The sequence below is a fragment of the Oncorhynchus mykiss genome, chromosome 14 (genome assembly GCF_057628025.1).
Source record: "Oncorhynchus mykiss isolate SJ-2025 chromosome 14, ASM5762802v1, whole genome shotgun sequence".
Classification (NCBI taxonomy): Eukaryota; Metazoa; Chordata; class Actinopteri; order Salmoniformes; family Salmonidae; genus Oncorhynchus; species Oncorhynchus mykiss.
In genome coordinates, this window is record NC_143035.1 from 24,119,205 (window position 1) to 24,137,671 (window position 18,467).

Here is an 18,467-nt window from a genome sequence, read left to right on the forward strand (position 1 = left end):
AAATTCAATAATATACCAAATTACTTATTAGTAATACATTTGTTTTAGAAACATTACAAAAATGCTAATCCGTTTTTGTGTTGTTGGGTGTAATTCTAGCAGGAAACAAATATCTTCTATGGTAATTATTATTATTTAAATCTATCTTCCACAGTGGCTGGTGGACCAAAGAGTACATTTTAGGCCCTGCATCTACCATAAAGGCATACATTGGTTAAAGATAGTTAATTCAACATGAAAAGCGTACCAAATTCCTAAATAAATTGCAAGCAAAAACTAGTGCTAAAAATTGGCATTAAAAAGGTGTCAAAGAAGTCTAAAATAAAACATGATACAATACTTAAGAAAAAACTGCAGGTTTATTCAATGTGTATTACAATACAATAGTAGTGAAATTGCGACCTAGTAGTAGTGGTAATTGGGGGCAGTGTTTGCAGCGTTCTAAAACAATGACTGACAATCAGGGTTTCACATACACTAGGAGAGTTATCCTTACTCCCAACGCAATGACTTGACAACAATGCCTGTAGAAGATCCCCCACTTCCATTTCAGTCATGAGAAAAATCTTGCATGTTTAATAAATTGATAAGCAATGCTTAAACACCAACAGTACAGATGAAGAAAGCAGTAACTTCATTGTCTTGGTCCATCTAGTCATTTTCAAAAATATTCATACGAGGTTCACAAAAGAGGTCACTTAAATGAAAGAAAATGGAAGTAGAGAGCTGTTATTGAACATTGCGTTGTCAAGCCCTTGCAAAAGAAGACGGTTGAGCCACTTGTTTCCTGGTATAGTGATTCTCGCTGGTGCTGTATAGGAAATTAAGGATCGTCTAGATGTTTGCATTGTTAACGCATCGTAACAAACTCCTCGGACGATGTGGGGTGAATGGCAATAGTCTTGTCAAAGTCTGCTTTAGTTGCCCCCATCTTGATGGCTACAGCGAAGCCTTGCAACATCTCATCACAGCCAATGCCCTGCATATGAAGGCCAACCACCTTGGGGGGGGGGGGGGGGGGGGAGAAGATAGGTAATTTTTGTTAGATTGAGGCAGGCTAAACATGCTGGCATGAATGGTTTGCTCAATATTGACTGGTCTAGGGTAGTGTTCTTCAATCCCGGGTTGTGTTCATTAGGGCATGCAATGTAGAATTCAAAATGTATCGCAACGGAAAAATAAAATTATAGTTTCCTATTGGATCGAGTCCCATAGGGCGGCACACAACTGGCCCAGCATCGTTCGGGTTTGGACGGTGTAGGCCATCATTGTAATTAAGAATTTGTTCTTAACTGACTTGCCTAGTGAAATAAAGGTAAAATAAATACAAAAATGGACAAAAAAAATGACAATTTTACAATTGACAATCTTCCGTTTGGTGCCAAATGAACAAAGATTTATTCAAACCCATCTATGAACACACCTACTTCATCAAATCAAGGGCTTCATTAGTTGATCAGATTCAAATCAGATCCGCTTTAGGCGAAAAACGCATAGCTGATGTTTTGACGGTTTTGGAGGTGGAACTGCGTAAGAGCTGTCAAATCCACAATGGTTCCCGGCTTTTCACCTAAAGTGGACATTGCAATTGTCTGCACAGAGTCCCATTGAGAGAAATAACATGCATCCTTGTTTACAAGTTCGAACATTGGATTATTTTAATGAAGACACATTTCAGTTGAATGCATTCAGTTGTACAACTGACTAGGAAGACACATTTCAGTTGAGGGAAAGGGGGATACCTAGTCAACTGAAATGTGTCTTCCGCATTCAACCCAACCCCTCTGAATCAGAGAGGTGCAGGGGGCTGCCATAATCAACATCCACGTCTTCGGCGCCTGAGGAACAGAAAGTTAGCTGCCTTGCTCAGGGGCAGAACAACAGATTTTTACCTTGTCAGCTCTAACCACTAGGCTACCTGCCGTGGTCTCCAGGACCAGGTTTAAGGGGCCTCTCACCTTCTCCTCCTTGCCCACACACACCAGCTTCATGATGCACTGAGTCTTCCTGGTGGTGATGGCGTGATACATGGGAGTGAAGGAGGTCTTGTAAGACTTTACATTCTCCTTCCCCCTGATTTTAATCGCCTCCTCTGTAACACAAGGAGACCAAATGTAAGACCATCAGCTTCTCTACTAATGAAAAACACAAACACAAGGCAGCATTCCAATTGGCACCCTATTCCCTAAAAAGTTTGCTACTTTTGACAAGGGCCCGGTTTTCCAAAAGCATCTTAAGGCTACGTTCATAGTAAGAACCTTCGTAGGAGCATCGTTAACTCTCCAAGCTGTTTCCCCAAAACTATCGTTAAAGTTGCACTTGAATACGCTGGTTATTTATTACATTTTTGCCTCAATATAGTTTATGATGCGTAACATGTGCGCAATGATGTCTTGATATAGTGCATTATTTTAGGGTAAGCATTATAATAATATTTGCAGCCATAGGCGATAACATCTTTCTCGGAGCTGATCCGTCATCAGTATTGTGGAATAATTCTAATGTTAAGGTAAGATTCCAATGGAGAAAGCCGATCCGAGAGCAGCGCTGCCTTACTTTCAATCCTATCAGTATCCACACTATGCCTCAACGATGCACTTAGCAAACATTCTCTTTGCGTGGTTTTTGGGAAATGCATGTTACAATGCCGCCCGTTGCAGGAAAGATGCATTGTTAAAACACTTGTAAGCCTAAATTCCATTACTATTGGGAAACCGGGCCCAGGCTGGTTATTTATCCAACAGACTGACAGAGAAACACACCAACTCATCCCACTTCAGCGGAGAACATTTACAATGAGGGGAACCATCCACCTGAGGACTTCTTTGCTAAGAGCGTACTCACCTTCCGTGAGGCCCACCGTGCCGATGGGTGGGTGACTGAAAACTACCGTGGGAATGTTGGAGAAGTCGACCTTGGCATCCTCCTTGCCGTCAAACAGTCTGTGTGCCAGCTTTCTGCCCGCTGCAATGGCGACTGCCCACACCCAACAGAAAAAATGTCCCACTTGAGATTTGCAATGCAAAAATGTGTCTGAACTATCAACGGTACACTGTGCGATTATATCTATAGTTATCTTCTTCCTTATCCATTACAGACAATCTATTCACATTCAACATGATTCTTAGGTGAATTGCAAGCTGTATACAGTTGAAGTTATGTCTGTAACTACACACAAGTACGGTTCAAAATGGCCACTTTTTTGTCTGCCATACCCCTGATGTGTATTAACAGCCTACCAGGAGTAAGGAGGGCCTTCCCACACACATCTCCTACAGCATAGATCCCTTGGCGAGTGGTGTTCTGGAACTCATCTACAACGATGAAGCCTCTCTCATCAATATCCACACCCTGTCGAATAAGACATCCAACCTTCAGTAAGCCGCCACATCCCATACACAGGGTTTGTACTTTATATTGAAATCTTTGGGACTATTATTCACAACACTCATACATGTAGCTCTAGCTGCTTTAAAAACATGACATTTCTCTTTTTGCAACATCTGAGAAAACAGTGAGCAATGCAGGCAATGGAATCGCAGTGTACCACATTCCAAACTCGTTTCTGAATCCCTTGCCACGTACTGAAACTATAAAAGGTTTTAGCAACATCTCCACATTTCTTTCTAGAGACCTTTGTAAACAGTCTGAGGAGTGATCCTCACCATCTGGCTGAGGTTGAGGCCGGCGGTGTTGGGCTCTCGGCCGATGGCCCATAGCAGACAGTCTACCTCCTGGATGGTGCCGATTTTCTCCTCCTCGTTCTTCTTCTCTGGGTCTTTGGTAACCAGTGTGACCTCCAACAGGCCATTGCCTGTCTTACTCACCAACTTCACCTGACAGCAGACACAGGTTATAGCAGACTATCAGCATGTTTCAGGGGATCAATTTGAACAAGGCAAGGTGCAGAATCACTTGATCTTGAGGATCACATAATGAGTAGTTATTTGGGATGTAAGGTAGCTAGTAATTCTGCGTAGTCTGCCTATAACCTAGTTGATCTCACCGAAACAATAATGACCACTTTGGGATAACAGTGGAAGGACAATGTGCATGTTATACATACATTCATTGACAAAATGTTGGATGCATTATAATCATAGAAATGTTAATGGTCAAAATGGTTGGATGCATTATAATCATAATGTTACTCAAAACAAGAAAAATAGTAGTTATAGACCATCATCATTAAAGAAATGCTTTTACCTGAGTATTTTTCCACAACTCTATGCCAGAGTTCTGCAATTCTTTGGTGCAATTTGAGCTTATCAAGGTGTCGAAGTTTCTCAACACCTGTAGGGGAAAGATAAAAAGGATTAGACATGCCCTCTTGTGGCCACCTCCTGTACATGCCACACCTCTAAAAACTGTCCCTCGTGTTTGTGGGATGATATATGGGCCAATGTCTGCCTGGATTGGTTCTTACCCCTGTCTGACGACATATGATGGATGTTTTGGACCCCAGTGTGGAAAGGATGCCAGCCATTTCCACAGCAATATATCCAGCTCCCACTATGACGCTGCGCCTGTTGGGAGGAAACATTTAAAAGGATGAAACACAAACTTACACTGCACACAACACAATCTGTCAAACAGCCAAGCCAAGATATCAATATATCTGATGGAAATTGTCTTTAACAACATTAAACTTACTTAGGAAGGCTTTCAAGTTCAAAAAAGCCATCACTGGTGATGCCAAGACTTGCCCCTGGAATTATATGAAAAGTTAAAGCTAGAATCCTTAAAGGATCTCTCCACCCGTTTCACTAAAAAGCTATGGGTTGGGCCTGGAGAAATGTATGCACTTTCAAATCATAGACAGAACTGTTTGCAAGGGCTGACCGTCCTTAAGTGTCATAACTATCGTTTTAACCATGTTTTGAGGCTATACAGTGTTTGTTGACATTTACTTTGTTTACAAACATTGTAGTAAAACAAGCTTATATTTTGGGTTCTGACCGGTAAGACAGTTAAACTAAGCTCATGAGGCATTTATAAGTTATATTCTTCAAGAATGAATGGGTATGGGTATGGGTGTGTGTATTATATATATATATATATATATAAGTCCAAAAATGGATGCAGCAAATAAGAATTCTAGCTTTAACCAAGCTTATTATTTCATTTTATATTTGAAAAGCACGATTTCTTCATGATAAATAAAAATTCTGTGAAAATAATTTGATAAAATAAAAAGAATGATTCATGTTTACAATTTGAACAGCAACAATAAGCATATAGCAAACGTTTAGGTATAGCAATTTTACATAGTAGGCTGCAATACCTTAATCGAAAGATCAGTTATACTTTAAAGCTACAATATGTAACTTCTTGGGGGACCCGACCAAATTCACATAGAAATTTAAGTTATAGATATGTAATTCTCATTGAAAGCAAGTCTACAAAGCGGTAGATCTTTTCAGTGCTTCCCGTTCTTAAGTTTCATTTTAGCGTCTTTTACCAGCTTCAAACAGCTGAAAATACAATATTTAGGGTTATGGAAAATATATTTCACAGTGGTTTAGATTGTAAAAGGATTCTCTACACTACGCTTGCTTGTTTTGTCACAAACTGAAATTTGGCAAACTATTCACATTTTTTAGCAACCAGGAAATGGCAGAGATTTCTGCATAGTGCATCTTTAAACTAAACATTACTTTTCAAACTTAACGAAGACTTCATTAACCCTTTCTGAAGCTTAAACAGACACAAATGACATGCTAGATAAAGAATGGCAAAAGGGTTGTCACTTTTCACAAATATCTTTTTTAGGTTGTTGTTCATTTAAATATGCACCCTAGGTCATACCGTAATGTTGAGGGAGCGAGCACACAAGGCATTTCGCTGCACCTTTTATACCTGCTGTAAACTGTGTACTTGACAAATACAATTTAATTGTGTAGTCTTACCTGGCACATCACTGTCACTCAAGACAGAAGGGAACCCTCCTGTGGCAATGAGGATATGAGGCGCGGTGTACTTCTTCCCATTCACCTCAACAGTGGGGTCAGGGCCGTCAATGAACCTGGCGTGACCTTGAATCGTTTCAATTTTAGCCTATGGGAGACGACCAGTTACCATTCCGTTCCAGGTGCAAATATGTGAACAAAAACACAATTGTCATAAATATAGGCTATTATGGTGCATGTCTATGCATGTCAAAACCTGTTTTATGGATGATGAGGGAAAGCAAAATATACAGTCCAGTCAGTGAACTGGTTTAAGCTTACCTTGTCAAGATTGTTGCGATAGATGTTATTAAGCCGACTAACATATGCATCTCTTTTGGTCTTAATAGTTCTGCACACAAAAGAAAAAAGGACTGATTACAGAACTGGATACATTTTCCTCTTAATTTGGGCTCCCGAGTGGCGCAGCGATTATTATAAATTACACCAGTCAAAACTGATTAATGGATGACATTATTATCACCAATGATTACTGATGTGCCCCGGAGTGGCGCAGTGGTCTAAGGCACTGCATCTCAGGGCAAAAGGTGACACTACAGTCCCTGGTTTGAATCCAGGCTGTATCACAACCGGACGTGATTGGGAGTCCCATAGGGACAATTGGCCCAGCATCGTCCGGGTTAGGGTTTGGCCGTCATTGTAAATAAGAATTTGTTCTTAACGGACTTGACTAGTTAAATAAAAAATATAATTAATTAATTCATTTAATAAACACAAATTTCTAAATATGTTATAATGCACATAATGTCAAAATGTGAAGTTGGTGCGCTCACAGAAAACTTGACGGCATAATAATAATTGAAAAACAGCATGTTATGTTGCAGATGACAAATTAAATTATATCCGTTTTAACTGGTTGTGGCCACTTCCTTAGTCTACCCTATCACTCCCAGTCACCTGGGTAACACAATCTGTGTGGAGTTAGTTGCCAAATAGATTAACGCAAAGGAAGGCTAAGGTTGGGCAACAGACTGCTATGTAAACTGAGAACGGGATGGGGAACAAAAGGAGCATGACTTGCAGATAGTTCAAATAACAACATCTTAACAAAGCCTCTGACTGTTATCTTACAGGTCAGTTCATGAAAAATCTGCAATGTCTCATCATGAATTTGCCATTTCACATCAATAGAAATGTGTGGTACCCTTTCACATGCACACCCATGAACGCACACAAACACCCCCACATGAAAGAATGAGGAACCAAAGAAAAGGCTTGCCTTGTGCAAGAATGTCACATTAACACGCCAATGCGAGAAAAAAAAACTAGAAATGCTGTGTGAGGGCTCTAACTAAGTTGACAGGATGCAGTAATTTAAGGTGTGAGAGGACAGGCTGATGTCAGAACAAGTCCATCAACTGTGGCGACCTCAAGTCAGATACTTACTCCCAGCTGAAGTGAACATGTCCGCCATCAAAACCATAGTCAGAGTGATCGTGGAGATATTCTGCATGAACTGCAGCATTCCACATAACCTGAGACCAAAAACAAACACTTATTTGCAGGATCACATTCTTCTGGCCCTTTCTATTACTGTACCCTACAAATAGCTATAAATAGTGTGTGTTTAATAAATGTGTATTCAATATTCCACACACACAGCACAAAACTTACTCTACTAACAGTGCCTAGGCTACTTACACATGCCCCCCCCCCCACCCCTTACCAGGAGGCTGACTATAAAACAATACCTTCTTAGGGACACAGCCGACATTGACCTAAATAAGAAAAGGAGAAAAAAGGGGACAAACATGAGCATGACTAAAAAACAAGCGAACACAGGAAGTGTCAAGTCCTTCAAGGAATTAGTTAACTGCATTGCATCATTAAATATCTTGAAATTGAAATATAATAGCAATGTATGAAAAGGAACCATCCATGCTCCTACCCAAGAAACATGGGTGTGTGTGTTGATGTTGAGACACAAAGCAATGGGGAGCCAAATAATCGTCTTGCATTTTGCAAGAATACTGGCCACAGCTCTGAAATTACATTGCACCAACTCAGATTGTTGAAATTCTGGTATGTTGTGTGGGAGAGCAATACTTTTGACCAGGGATGGGCAACTGGCAGCTTTTGTAGAATTTTTTTTATTTTATATACATGCTTTTGGGAGAAGGGACTCAGTGGGGGAAGGGACTCAGTGGGGGAAGGGACTCTACTTACTGTCGAGAGTTAGAATACACAAGATTAAATTTTGACATTTGGTTGTGCATCAGCAGATACTTAATTAGCCCATGTCAGCTAACATTTTTTAGATTGGTAAATTAGTCAAGCTACCTAAACTTGTAGTACGCATTGGTAAAATTACCAACCGGGTTGGGGCCTACTGTTCGTCAGTTCTCATATTCATACACATGGCAAAATGTCTAGAATTGCAGGAAATTAGCTGTAAAACTGCTATTTTTTTCTCTCCGCCCCATGGCAAAATGAGTAGAAAAGTATGAAATGTGCTTAAAATTGCGAAATATTCTCTCCGCCCCATGGTAAAATGTGTAGAATTGCAGGAAATTAACTTGAAATTAAAGGTTTCTCTTTGCTGTCACAGAGGAGCTGCTAAAATGTTTTCCTTGTGGCCTCCACCGCCATCAAAGTTGCCCATCCCTGCATTATACACTTTAGCTCAAAAGATTGTACAATTCATTACAGCTATATAAGGTAGACCAGGCTTTACGGATGTGGTAACTTTAATAGCTTATCTTCCATAGACTGAAATGTGGAAAAGGGGGTGATGAACACCTGTGGCCATAACTCTAGTACTGTTAAACAAAATTATTATGTACCAGTAGAATGCTCGTGCGCTGGATTGGTGCCCATTGCTTTTAACTCTAACAAACCACAACACTGTGCACAAAAACATCCCACAAAAAGAGTATGGTCTCGAGGCTTCGCAATGAATCCGTTAACTACACGTGACAACTTGACAGAATATCAGAGACTGAACAGTGGAAATTAGGCCTATGCGATGTCATTTCAGAGTTGCTTTTTTGAACTATTTATATAAGTACAGTGGCTATAACCAGGATAACTTTTTACTCACACAGGTACCTCCGAGTTTGTGACTCTCGACCACCGCGGCAGTGGCCCCGAGCTCCGCTGCCCTGCGTGCACCGGCTAGACCACCAGATCCCCCTCCAATCACTAGAAAATCGAACCGGGTTGTTGCATCTGAGGCCATACTCCGACGGATAAGTTTGTGTCTGTAAGAGGGTGGAAGCAATCGCCGGAGTGAGAAAATAAGAACTTGCATCCGGGCAAACGGTATTATTATTGCCATAACCAGGAAGCCCGCACACCACCGGACGCAGTTGTTTGGGCGAATGGGAGGGTCAATCCCCGAAGTGAAAGCTAGTGCTTAGTCATTGTGAATTGCAACAATGGTCTGTAAATCCCAGAAACTATTTTAACATAGTCATGGTGATGTGCAGTCTATTAGCCTACAATGATAGGCTAATCTTACAATATGTGATATGAGGAGCACTGACAGAATGAATGGTAAATGAATATCAAAATATAGGCCTAGTCTACCCTTTTTAATGGAAGGATAATACCTATATAATATCAGCAGTGTCATCATCCTAAGGGCTATCTTATATGAATAGCTAAAGCCACCACATGGGGGACAACTTCATTTTCTTTTTTATCATGCACGGAGATGGCTGAAAATGTATTAGTCAACTATTCAATGATTCATAGAAAAACAGTTCAAATTGACTTCGAGAAAAAAAGACTCACCTAGACAGTGCCACTGTCAAAGTCGTGTTCACAGTGCTTGAAAGCGACTGTCTGCATATTTTGACCCACTGCATGTTTCACGGTCTGTAGTTTATTTCATATTAACATAAGGCGTCTTTAACACATTTAATGGATGGAAACAAAGTGTATACAACATGCTGCTTACAAAATAAAGCTACTTCCTGAGCCGATAGAAATGACCTTTCAAAATAAAAGCTCGAAATTTTATAGGCTATAGAAAGATATGCGTAATGTTTCACTAATTATTCCTAAATTAGCTATGGAATGCCGTTTTTGGATGATAGCTCCAGTGATATTTCAGCTGGATAAACGACGAAAATATAGGACGTATATGTCAATCACGCTAGGGGTTAACTCGAGTTGATCACGCGTGACCATCGGAGCCAATCAAAATCACTCATTTCCTCCGTAGGCCTTCAGAGCTTTCTTCAACCTGAAACAGTGTTGCCATGTATGTAATTTTCCTGCTAGTTGGGCTATTTAGAAAACGATTTCGCGGGTGAAAATGTATTGGTTGCGGGTTTTTGAACTATTTCTAATTTACACCGCGGCCGCCGTGGCATTTCTATTAAAACATATATATTTCACTGTGACCTGCTGCTGACTGTCAGGGGGAGGGAGGTAGGCTATTGTGGAGTGAGTACCACTGTTATTGGCGGAGTCATGTAGTGGGAGCAGCACGCGCACGTTGTGGCAACTTTTTACCATTTCTAGGTAGGCTATTTAGATTGTCAATATGGAGACAACTATTTCCAACCCTTTTCCCGTAAAACATAAATTAAGCTAGAACTGGTGCACATCAATAAATAATGAAGACAATGCACTGGAAAACGAGTTTGAGCGCAGTGATGGTTTAAACTGCATTCTAATGTTGACTTTAAAGAAAACGGAATCAAGCTAAGTGATTTATGCATGCTCAATTCTTGGGTCTCGGGGGCTGCCCGATTGGAAATTTGAAATGGAAGTTATGGAACACCCTCACGTGGTTCTCTTTATAGGAAAAAGTCCTCAATGAAACTGACATTAAAATGTGGATAATGATACATTTGTCTCTGTTGGCTACCATTTGATAGATAAATCGAAAAAATAAAAACGGTCTGTTGAGCATATTCAGTGTGTGTGTGTGTGTGTGTGTGTGTGTGTGTATATATATCACATACACTAATTATTTAATTCAATGATTTAAATGATGAACCCAGTAGCCTATTCCAGTAGACTATTGGGAAACACAAGCACTTACCTCAATCGCCTCGCTATTCATGTTGAATAAATTCGTCTGTGGTAATTTAGCAAGCTGCGAAATCGTTCAGTTTACATCTTGTCTAGGCTACTGTAGACTATCTGAAATGAGATGTAGGCCTATCATGGGATATAGGCTAACTGTCTTTATCTAAGAAAACCATGGCAAAGTTGAATTACAATCATAAACCCAGATTTTAGTCTGTAGCCTATGCCTATTGCAATGACAAGTCAATCTTGCAAATTGGCCATTTATAACGTGTTGTAGACTTAATATCGGGTACATAATAGCACAATTGATAGAAAATAGCCTAACATTAGTTTAAAAAAAATCTTCATACAAGTATTTCTTGCTCGGGGATTTTGAGATCCTCTGTCCAGCTTTCATCACTCAAACTCTCCTGTCGGATTTTTCTGTAGTTAAACACATGCACAAAGGGGATTTATTTACAATTATAAACTGGGTGGTTCTTACTTACTGACTTTATTGTCCCCATGAGGACATTTTGTTGAGTTGTCATGTACACGTTTAAATACAAAACAACATTGACAATACAACTTTCATAACAGTTATATATACCAACATGTTTTAAAGACTAGCCTGCTGACTTCACTGGGTTGATAGGAACATTAGCCCGAGCTATTTAGGACGGATATCACACCTGGCACAAATTATTGTCTAGTTCTGTTTGTCTAGTTCGAGCCCTGAATGCTGATTGGCTGAAAGCCGTTGTATATCAGACCATATACCATGGGTATGACAATTTGTATTTGTTTTACTGTTCTAATTATGCAGGTAACCAGTTTATAATAGCAATAAGGCACTCAGGGGGTTTGTGGTATATGGCCAATATACCACTGCTAACAAATGTATTGAGGCACTCCGTGTTGTGTCATGAATAAGCACAGCCCTTAGCCATGGTACATACCCCCTTGTGCCTTATTGCTTAATAATAGCAGTCAAACGAGTTGATGGAAAATTATCTGGCGAATTTAATAAGGGCAAATTGTATTTTCTCTTGAACATGTTCAAATTCCTATATTACATTATGTCATAGCTCACAAATATTATTTTGAGGAAAACCGAATTTAGCTTCTCATGTCGCTAACATTATGGAAAATGGTTTTATTGTATACATGTGGCAACTCCTGTCGTGCAAAAAAAAGGGTTCGTTTTCTTGTCTTTTGGGCGGGTTTTGAGTGGTCATTTCGCCTGAAATTTTAGCTTGACCTGGCAACATTACCTGAAAGAATGTGCAGAAAAATACGGAGAAACGCAACATCGTAACTGCTGAAATTGTATTTGCTGTAAATGTTGTGATTATTTCAAGCATTTGAAATCCACTCGTTGGCGTATGGAAGTCAGCGCGTCCCAAATGTAGCAGACCATGACGGCACAAAGTCAAAATGTCAACAAAGGTTTGTTCACCCAAAATTGTCACATGCTAATGTAGCTAGGCTAACGTAGCATCCTCTGTCGGTTTTAATCTCGTGGAAAACAGCCATGGGATATACAATTCAAATTATTATTAAACATTTTCAATTCGATAAAGGGGCAATCTGCAGTTCATACAACAATAACGCGAGAAAACGCCAATTTCATGGTAAAAAGAGGGTGGGGCTGGAGAAATGTAACCGCTCAAATTCATAGTTATTTCTCGATTCATTGATTTTCTACTTGCTTCTTCAAAACGCTTTGGAGAAGGTCAGCGGCAAGGTTTCTTCTCTAATAGGAGGCGAGGCGATGCCTAGGTAGCACAGAAAGATGAACCATGTTTTGAGACTATAGTGTTTGTTTACAATTACGTTGTTTACAAAATGAAAAAAGCTTATCTATATGGATTGATATGTCCAGTCATCTAAATGTTTACATGTGGGTTGGTTGCATGATCCCAAATCAAAATAGGCACTAGCCCAATATTAAACCTTTGATTTTAATTATCGCATTAATATAAAGGCATTCCATAACGATTGCTTTCAAGATAACTCATGGTACAATGCCTAGCTATTGGCAGCGTGTGTCCCGAAGCTACATCCATAATCGGTAGACGGTTCTGAATGGAGCATTGCCGTTTGCAACACAGAGCAATGAGCAACAAACTATTCAATCCAGTTTTTAGATGCAGCCCCTGTCTGGGAGAGCACCTGACCGTTTTGCGGGACTCATTAGCTAACAACAGACAGGTGAACCACCTGTGTGGTTTTGCACGTGTGTGCAAAAACAAATAATTGGCATCCATATTCGAGGGGTAGCATCTAAAAACGGGTTTGAATAGTTTCTTATTCACTGCTCGGCAATTCAAGCTGAGATTCTCCAATCAGAACGGTCTACTGAGTATGGCTGTCTATTTGGACACGGAATACATGCTGCTAGCAGGTAAAGTCATTGGGCCATGCTTTATCTCCAATGCAGTCGCTATGGAATGCCCTTAGATCTTGTCTTATAAATTAATGAAATAATTAATCATAGGTCTAATATTGGGCACACCTATTTAGGGTACAGTCGTTGTTACTAATAATGTGTTTTTGGGGCATAAATCAACACTAATTTTTATTATTCTGTTCTCTACACAGGAAGGAAGAAGACATCCCAACCTGGAGAAGCAGGTCTGAGCAACCTATCAAATGGGAGTCCTGCAAATCAAAACACTCACAATTCATTTGTGCAGGATTCAAGAAGGCCAGATGAGTTTGACTTTGAGTGTGTGGTAAATTCCAAATTCAAAAACTCTAAAGTTTGGTTTTGTGAGAAATGTCGCTTTTTGACCACAGATTTTGATGAATACAGCAGCCATATTATGGAGCATGCGGTAATGAGATTTTACTGCTTCTATTGTAACCATGTCTCATACAGCGAGGCCGAATTAAACCACCATGTAGAACAGCACACCAGAGTACACCCCTTCAAGTGTCAGTTCTGTGATTATAGAGCTGTGAAGAAAGACTATGTTGAAATGCATATGAAGCGAATACACAATGCGCCTCCTGAGAAAGTATCCATTGCTTTGCCCAGAGCTCCCAAACCGGCCTCTCTCCCCAGTGCTCTGCCCAGAGATCCCACATTATCAGGGATCTTAAATACAAGGGTCGCACCTTTGCGCACTAAGAATATCACAACCAGAGTGGATGAAGGAAGACGAGTGGATGAAGGAAGACCTATGGATGGGACACTGGATGCAAACATATTGCCCAAAGTAGAGGTGGAGCTGTTGGCACCTTTAAATGAACCAATTCAACACAACAGGCCTTTGACTGTCTCTTTCCCTGAAGTGGGGACCATCCCCCCTGGCTGCCTTGTTGAACTTGTTGAGGTGAAAACAGTCAATGGCACCAAGGAACTAAAGTTGAGACTTGTCTCACAACAATCTAATGGGTCTGTAGCGAAAGCCTGTCGGACCACAACCTCACAAAATGCCACTTTGTGTAAATCATCGATGTCCAACGCCACTCCAACTAGAGAAAAGCCAGTGAAGAAGAGAACTTGCACAGCCAACATATCAACCCGACAAATAAATAACCAGAAACAAAAGGATTTAACAACTGCCCCCAACACAAATGGCATACAACTGAAAAAACACTCTGAAGAGTTGCTGGTGATGGTGAAAGATGTAAATCAGCCATTTGAGATAAAGAAAGAGGAAGTGAAGGAAGAGAACTGTGATTCTGGGCAAAAATCTGAACGCTTGACTTCATTTACAGCTGTCTCGAGTGTATCCATGATGGGAAATGTCAATGGCACCAAATCACCCTCTGTTGCACCTGCTGCAATGTCGTCTCTTGTATTGTGCAACCCTAGAAGTAGCACCCTGGTCATTCCCTCTCCAACAAACCAACCTAAAGAGGATGAGACTTGTCATGTGGCTGACTCAAATACCTCTGGTTGGACTCAATCTGAGAATCCATTAGTAGATGACATGCCAGGACCAAAAGGTTTCCCAGTCATTTCAGCTGTATTTTCTCTAAGTAGCCCTCAACTCTTGGCGGTGGCTCTTCGGACCATAGCTTTGGGTAACAATTCACCCTCTGCAACGGTAGAGCAAGGAAATGTCAAGAATTCTTTGATCCTCACACCTGCTAAGACAACAGCAGTGTGCAAAGGGCATGAACACAAGATAAAGCCAATAAACACTGATATGGCCCCTGAGGGTTTGTCCTCTGTTCATGCACCTCAAATGACCTCAAAAGCCTGTCACCAGATGCAGAGTGCTCAATGTTCTAGACACACCCAATCACTAACAAGTAATCCCTTGAGCACCAAGGGGGAAAATAACAGTGTTACAATAAAGCTTCTAAAGAAAACAGTTTTGAATATGAAAAAAAGTCCTCAAAATATGGCCAAAAAAACAGTAAACACACGGGACAGTTGGATTGGCCAAATTAACACTGAAAAAGGGTCAGTCCCCAGACACTGGAAAAGTTCAGCAAACAAGCGTGACATTTCTGGTAGACTCTCTTCCTGCCTGAAGCTCTCATTGAAAAGGATACGAGTAGAAGAGGAAAGTAGCCTTCAACGTTGTGCACCTGAGTTGAACCAACGAAGGAAGAAAAGAAGACGACGAGACATGGTATCTGGGTCAAAGACTTTCACCCACCTGTTAGATACCACAGGTGACAGGGTTATTATCTGCCCAACTCCACTTAAAGAAGACCAGCTGGTGAAACAACCAGGCCCAAACCAACCTGTTGTGGTTCTCAATCATCCCAAGCCTCTGGTTCTGAGAGGGAGGGGGGGAATGGAGACGATTCCAGACATTGGTCCAACATGTCACATAATGAAAATGAAGTTGAGCAAAGTAATGGGACATACGTATGAGGTGATTGGATGTACCGTTAAGGCCTCTCCTTAGGGTGATGACAAATTGTTATGGAAAATGATAGATTTATTTGCTGGGAACAGAACACTAAACATTGAGTTATCAAGACAAGAGCGATGCATTGCGCCATTAAGGGTTGGCTTGCACTCATTTCCAGGGTCCCTAGCTGAGCTTCAGATTAATAATGGTTAGACATTTCATACAATATGTTACTTCATAGATTATGAAAGACTGAACCCCATTGAGAGAAACAAGTGGGCATTCAGGCAGGCGTATTTAAAATAAATAAATAATAATAAACAATTAGCATTTTTGCTGCAGTATCATTGATAGCACAGATATGTGTAAATATGATTGTATATTTGAATGAACTTGTACTTTTTTTCTGATGGATGAACAACTGCTTAAATTAAATCAATGTCAATTATTTTGAATGCATTTTGAATAAAATAACATGTAACCTCCTGGTTACTTTTAGCCGGACTGCATTGAGAGACTAGAACACCAGCGAACGCAGTCAGCAACGTTACTAATTTGTTATTTTGAGTATTTAAATTGATAACTCACTCTTTAATTAAATAAATAGCTACACAAAAATAGTGTGTAGAATGATAGCCATGAGGACAGCAAGGGATTTTTTTTTTCAACTGTCATCGAAAGACCAGGCACATTTCTCTGCCATTGTCTCTGAAAAAAGCAATTGTAGCTAGAGCTGCCACCCAATACCAGTGTTTTTACATCAAAATATAAATAGTTGTCAATCCTACTACAGAATTCTGAAAATGTTACCACATGGTGAATAGAATGTTCATGCTAAACCTCTTTCCATTGATCACTGACTTTTTGTATTGAAGCTCTGAAAAAAGTTTGGTTATATTATCCAACCTCATCATTCCTGTTTTATATTTTGCATTTATTAGGGTTGACTGACTTGACATTAACCTTTTAAGTTCCTAGTGGAGCAAAGTAACTCAGTGCTACTCTATTGAACCTTTTTTTTAACTTTTACATTTTTAACCATCATTCCAGGTGGTTCCTGCCATCTTTATCCCTTTTTATCCCATTCATGTTTTCTTTGGACTTTTTGTCATGGTTACTGCTGTATATTGCTAGAAGTGTTTGAACCGCTCCCTCAATCATCTGTTTTTCTGTAATTTTTTCTGTAAAAGTATCAGAGAAAATATTGAGATGTTTTAAATTGGACCATAACAATATATTTATCAAATATAGCTCTTGTTTAGATGTGGTGCGGATCTTTAAATGTACATGTATTTTGGTTTCCTTTGAAATTTCTCTCAACTTTTAAATGGGAGTTATTCTCATAATAACAATTATAGTTGTTCTCATGTTGTCAGTGTTTTCTGTCCTCTATGTATTATCTTAATGTGCCATTTTGAATAAAGATCTTTTTTCATACATTCGCATTGCTGTATTATTTACATGTACAGGGCTTAAAGAAAGTCTACACCCCCTTGAACCTTTTTCACACTTTGATGGTTTACAAAATGGGATTAAAATGTATTTAGTTGTACTTTTTTTGTCAACGATCTACTGAAAATACTCTTGTCAAAGTTGAGTAAAAATTCTAACATTTCTTTTTAAAGATTAATAAAAAATCTAACACTAATTATACTTTATTGGATAAGCATTCACCCCCCCTGAGTAAGTACAGGTTAGAAACACCTTTGGCAGCTATTACAGCTGTGACTCTTCTTGGTTAAGTCTCCTAAGAGATTTGGACACCTGTATTGTGCAAAATTTACATTTTCTTTTCAAAATTAGTCAAGCTCTGTCAAGGTGTTGGGGTTCATGGCTACATGGCCATTTTCAAGCCTTGCCATAGATTTTAAAGCAGATTTAAGACAAAACTAACTTGGCCACAGGAACATTCACTGTCGTCTTGGTAAGAAACTCCAATGTAGATTTGGCTTTGTTGTAGGTTATTGTTCTGCTGAAAGGTGAATTCCTCTACCAGTCTCTGGTGTAAAGCAGACTGACGCTCGTTTTCTTCTAGGATTTTGCCTGTGCTTAGCTCCATCCTGTTTTTTTTTCATCCTGAAAAGCTCCCCAGTCTTTGCTGATGTCAAGCATACTCATAAGCATGATGCAGCCACCACCATCCTTGAAAATAAGGAGGATGTTACTCAGTGATGTTGTGTCTGATTTGCCCCAAACATAAGTCTTTGCATTTAGGCCCAAAAACATATTCCTTTGCTATGTTTTTTTTCTTCTCCAGAATTACTTTAGTGTCTTGTTGCATACATATATATGAGGTTATTATTGTGGATCCATCCTCAGTTTTCTCCCATCAGAAGGACAAGTGCATCTTTGATGTGTCTGGGTTGTTTAATACATGATCTACAGCATAATTAAAACGCATTTCAAGGCTGTGTTGAGACAATGACTTATCAATGACTTCAATAGATCCGTCCTCAGTTTTTTCCCATCAGCCATTGAACTTTGTAGCTGTTGGGCCACGGGTGTGAAAGATTCAGCAGGCTACTGGCATTACACACCTGGCTAAAGATTACTGTAGCTCTGTTGGAATCACTTTTATAGTTACATTCGACACATGGAAAAAGAAAATACGGAGTCCATCCAAGTCATCTTGGCTCCTGGACTCTGTCCACGCATTTCAAGGCTGCGTTGAGCCAATGACTTACAGTATCAATGACACAAGAACAGCTCA

The 18,467-nt window shown here is 39.9% G+C and overlaps 2 protein-coding genes across 5 annotated transcripts; one reads left to right on the forward strand and one right to left on the reverse strand.

The window, feature by feature from the left end:
- Positions 1–340: 340 nt before the first annotated feature.
- gsr (glutathione-disulfide reductase) lies at positions 341–10,327 on the reverse strand. Of its 2 annotated transcripts, XM_021561548.3 has the most exons (14): positions 9,705–10,327; positions 9,010–9,169; positions 7,661–7,687; positions 7,356–7,444; positions 6,231–6,300; positions 5,910–6,057; positions 4,654–4,708; positions 4,427–4,526; positions 4,207–4,293; positions 3,666–3,836; positions 3,240–3,351; positions 2,845–2,976; positions 1,959–2,092; positions 341–1,000 (listed from the first exon to the last, which is right to left on the reverse strand). In XM_021561548.3, the coding sequence occupies exons 1-14, from the start codon at positions 9,776–9,778 to the stop codon at positions 851–853; spliced, it is 1,509 nt and encodes a 502-aa protein (XP_021417223.2). In that variant the 5' UTR covers positions 9,779–10,327; the 3' UTR covers positions 341–850. The 2 variants fall into 2 exon arrangements, with proteins under 2 accessions (XP_021417223.2, XP_021417222.2); XM_021561547.3 differs by lacking the exon at positions 9,705–10,327 and having other exon boundaries at positions 9,010–9,355.
- znf518b (zinc finger protein 518B) lies at positions 10,121–17,194 on the forward strand. 3 transcript variants are annotated; one of them, XM_090198608.1, is made up of 2 exons: positions 10,121–10,176; positions 13,539–17,194. In XM_090198608.1, the coding sequence occupies exon 2, from the start codon at positions 13,763–13,765 to the stop codon at positions 15,809–15,811; it is 2,049 nt and encodes a 682-aa protein (XP_090054734.1). In that variant the 5' UTR covers positions 10,121–10,176; positions 13,539–13,762; the 3' UTR covers positions 15,812–17,194. The 3 variants fall into 3 exon arrangements, with proteins under 3 accessions (XP_090054734.1, XP_090054733.1, XP_021417224.3); XM_090198607.1 differs by lacking the exon at positions 10,121–10,176 and adding an exon at positions 10,233–10,439; XM_021561549.3 differs by lacking the exon at positions 10,121–10,176 and adding an exon at positions 11,910–12,383.
- Positions 17,195–18,467: the final 1,273 nt, after the last annotated feature.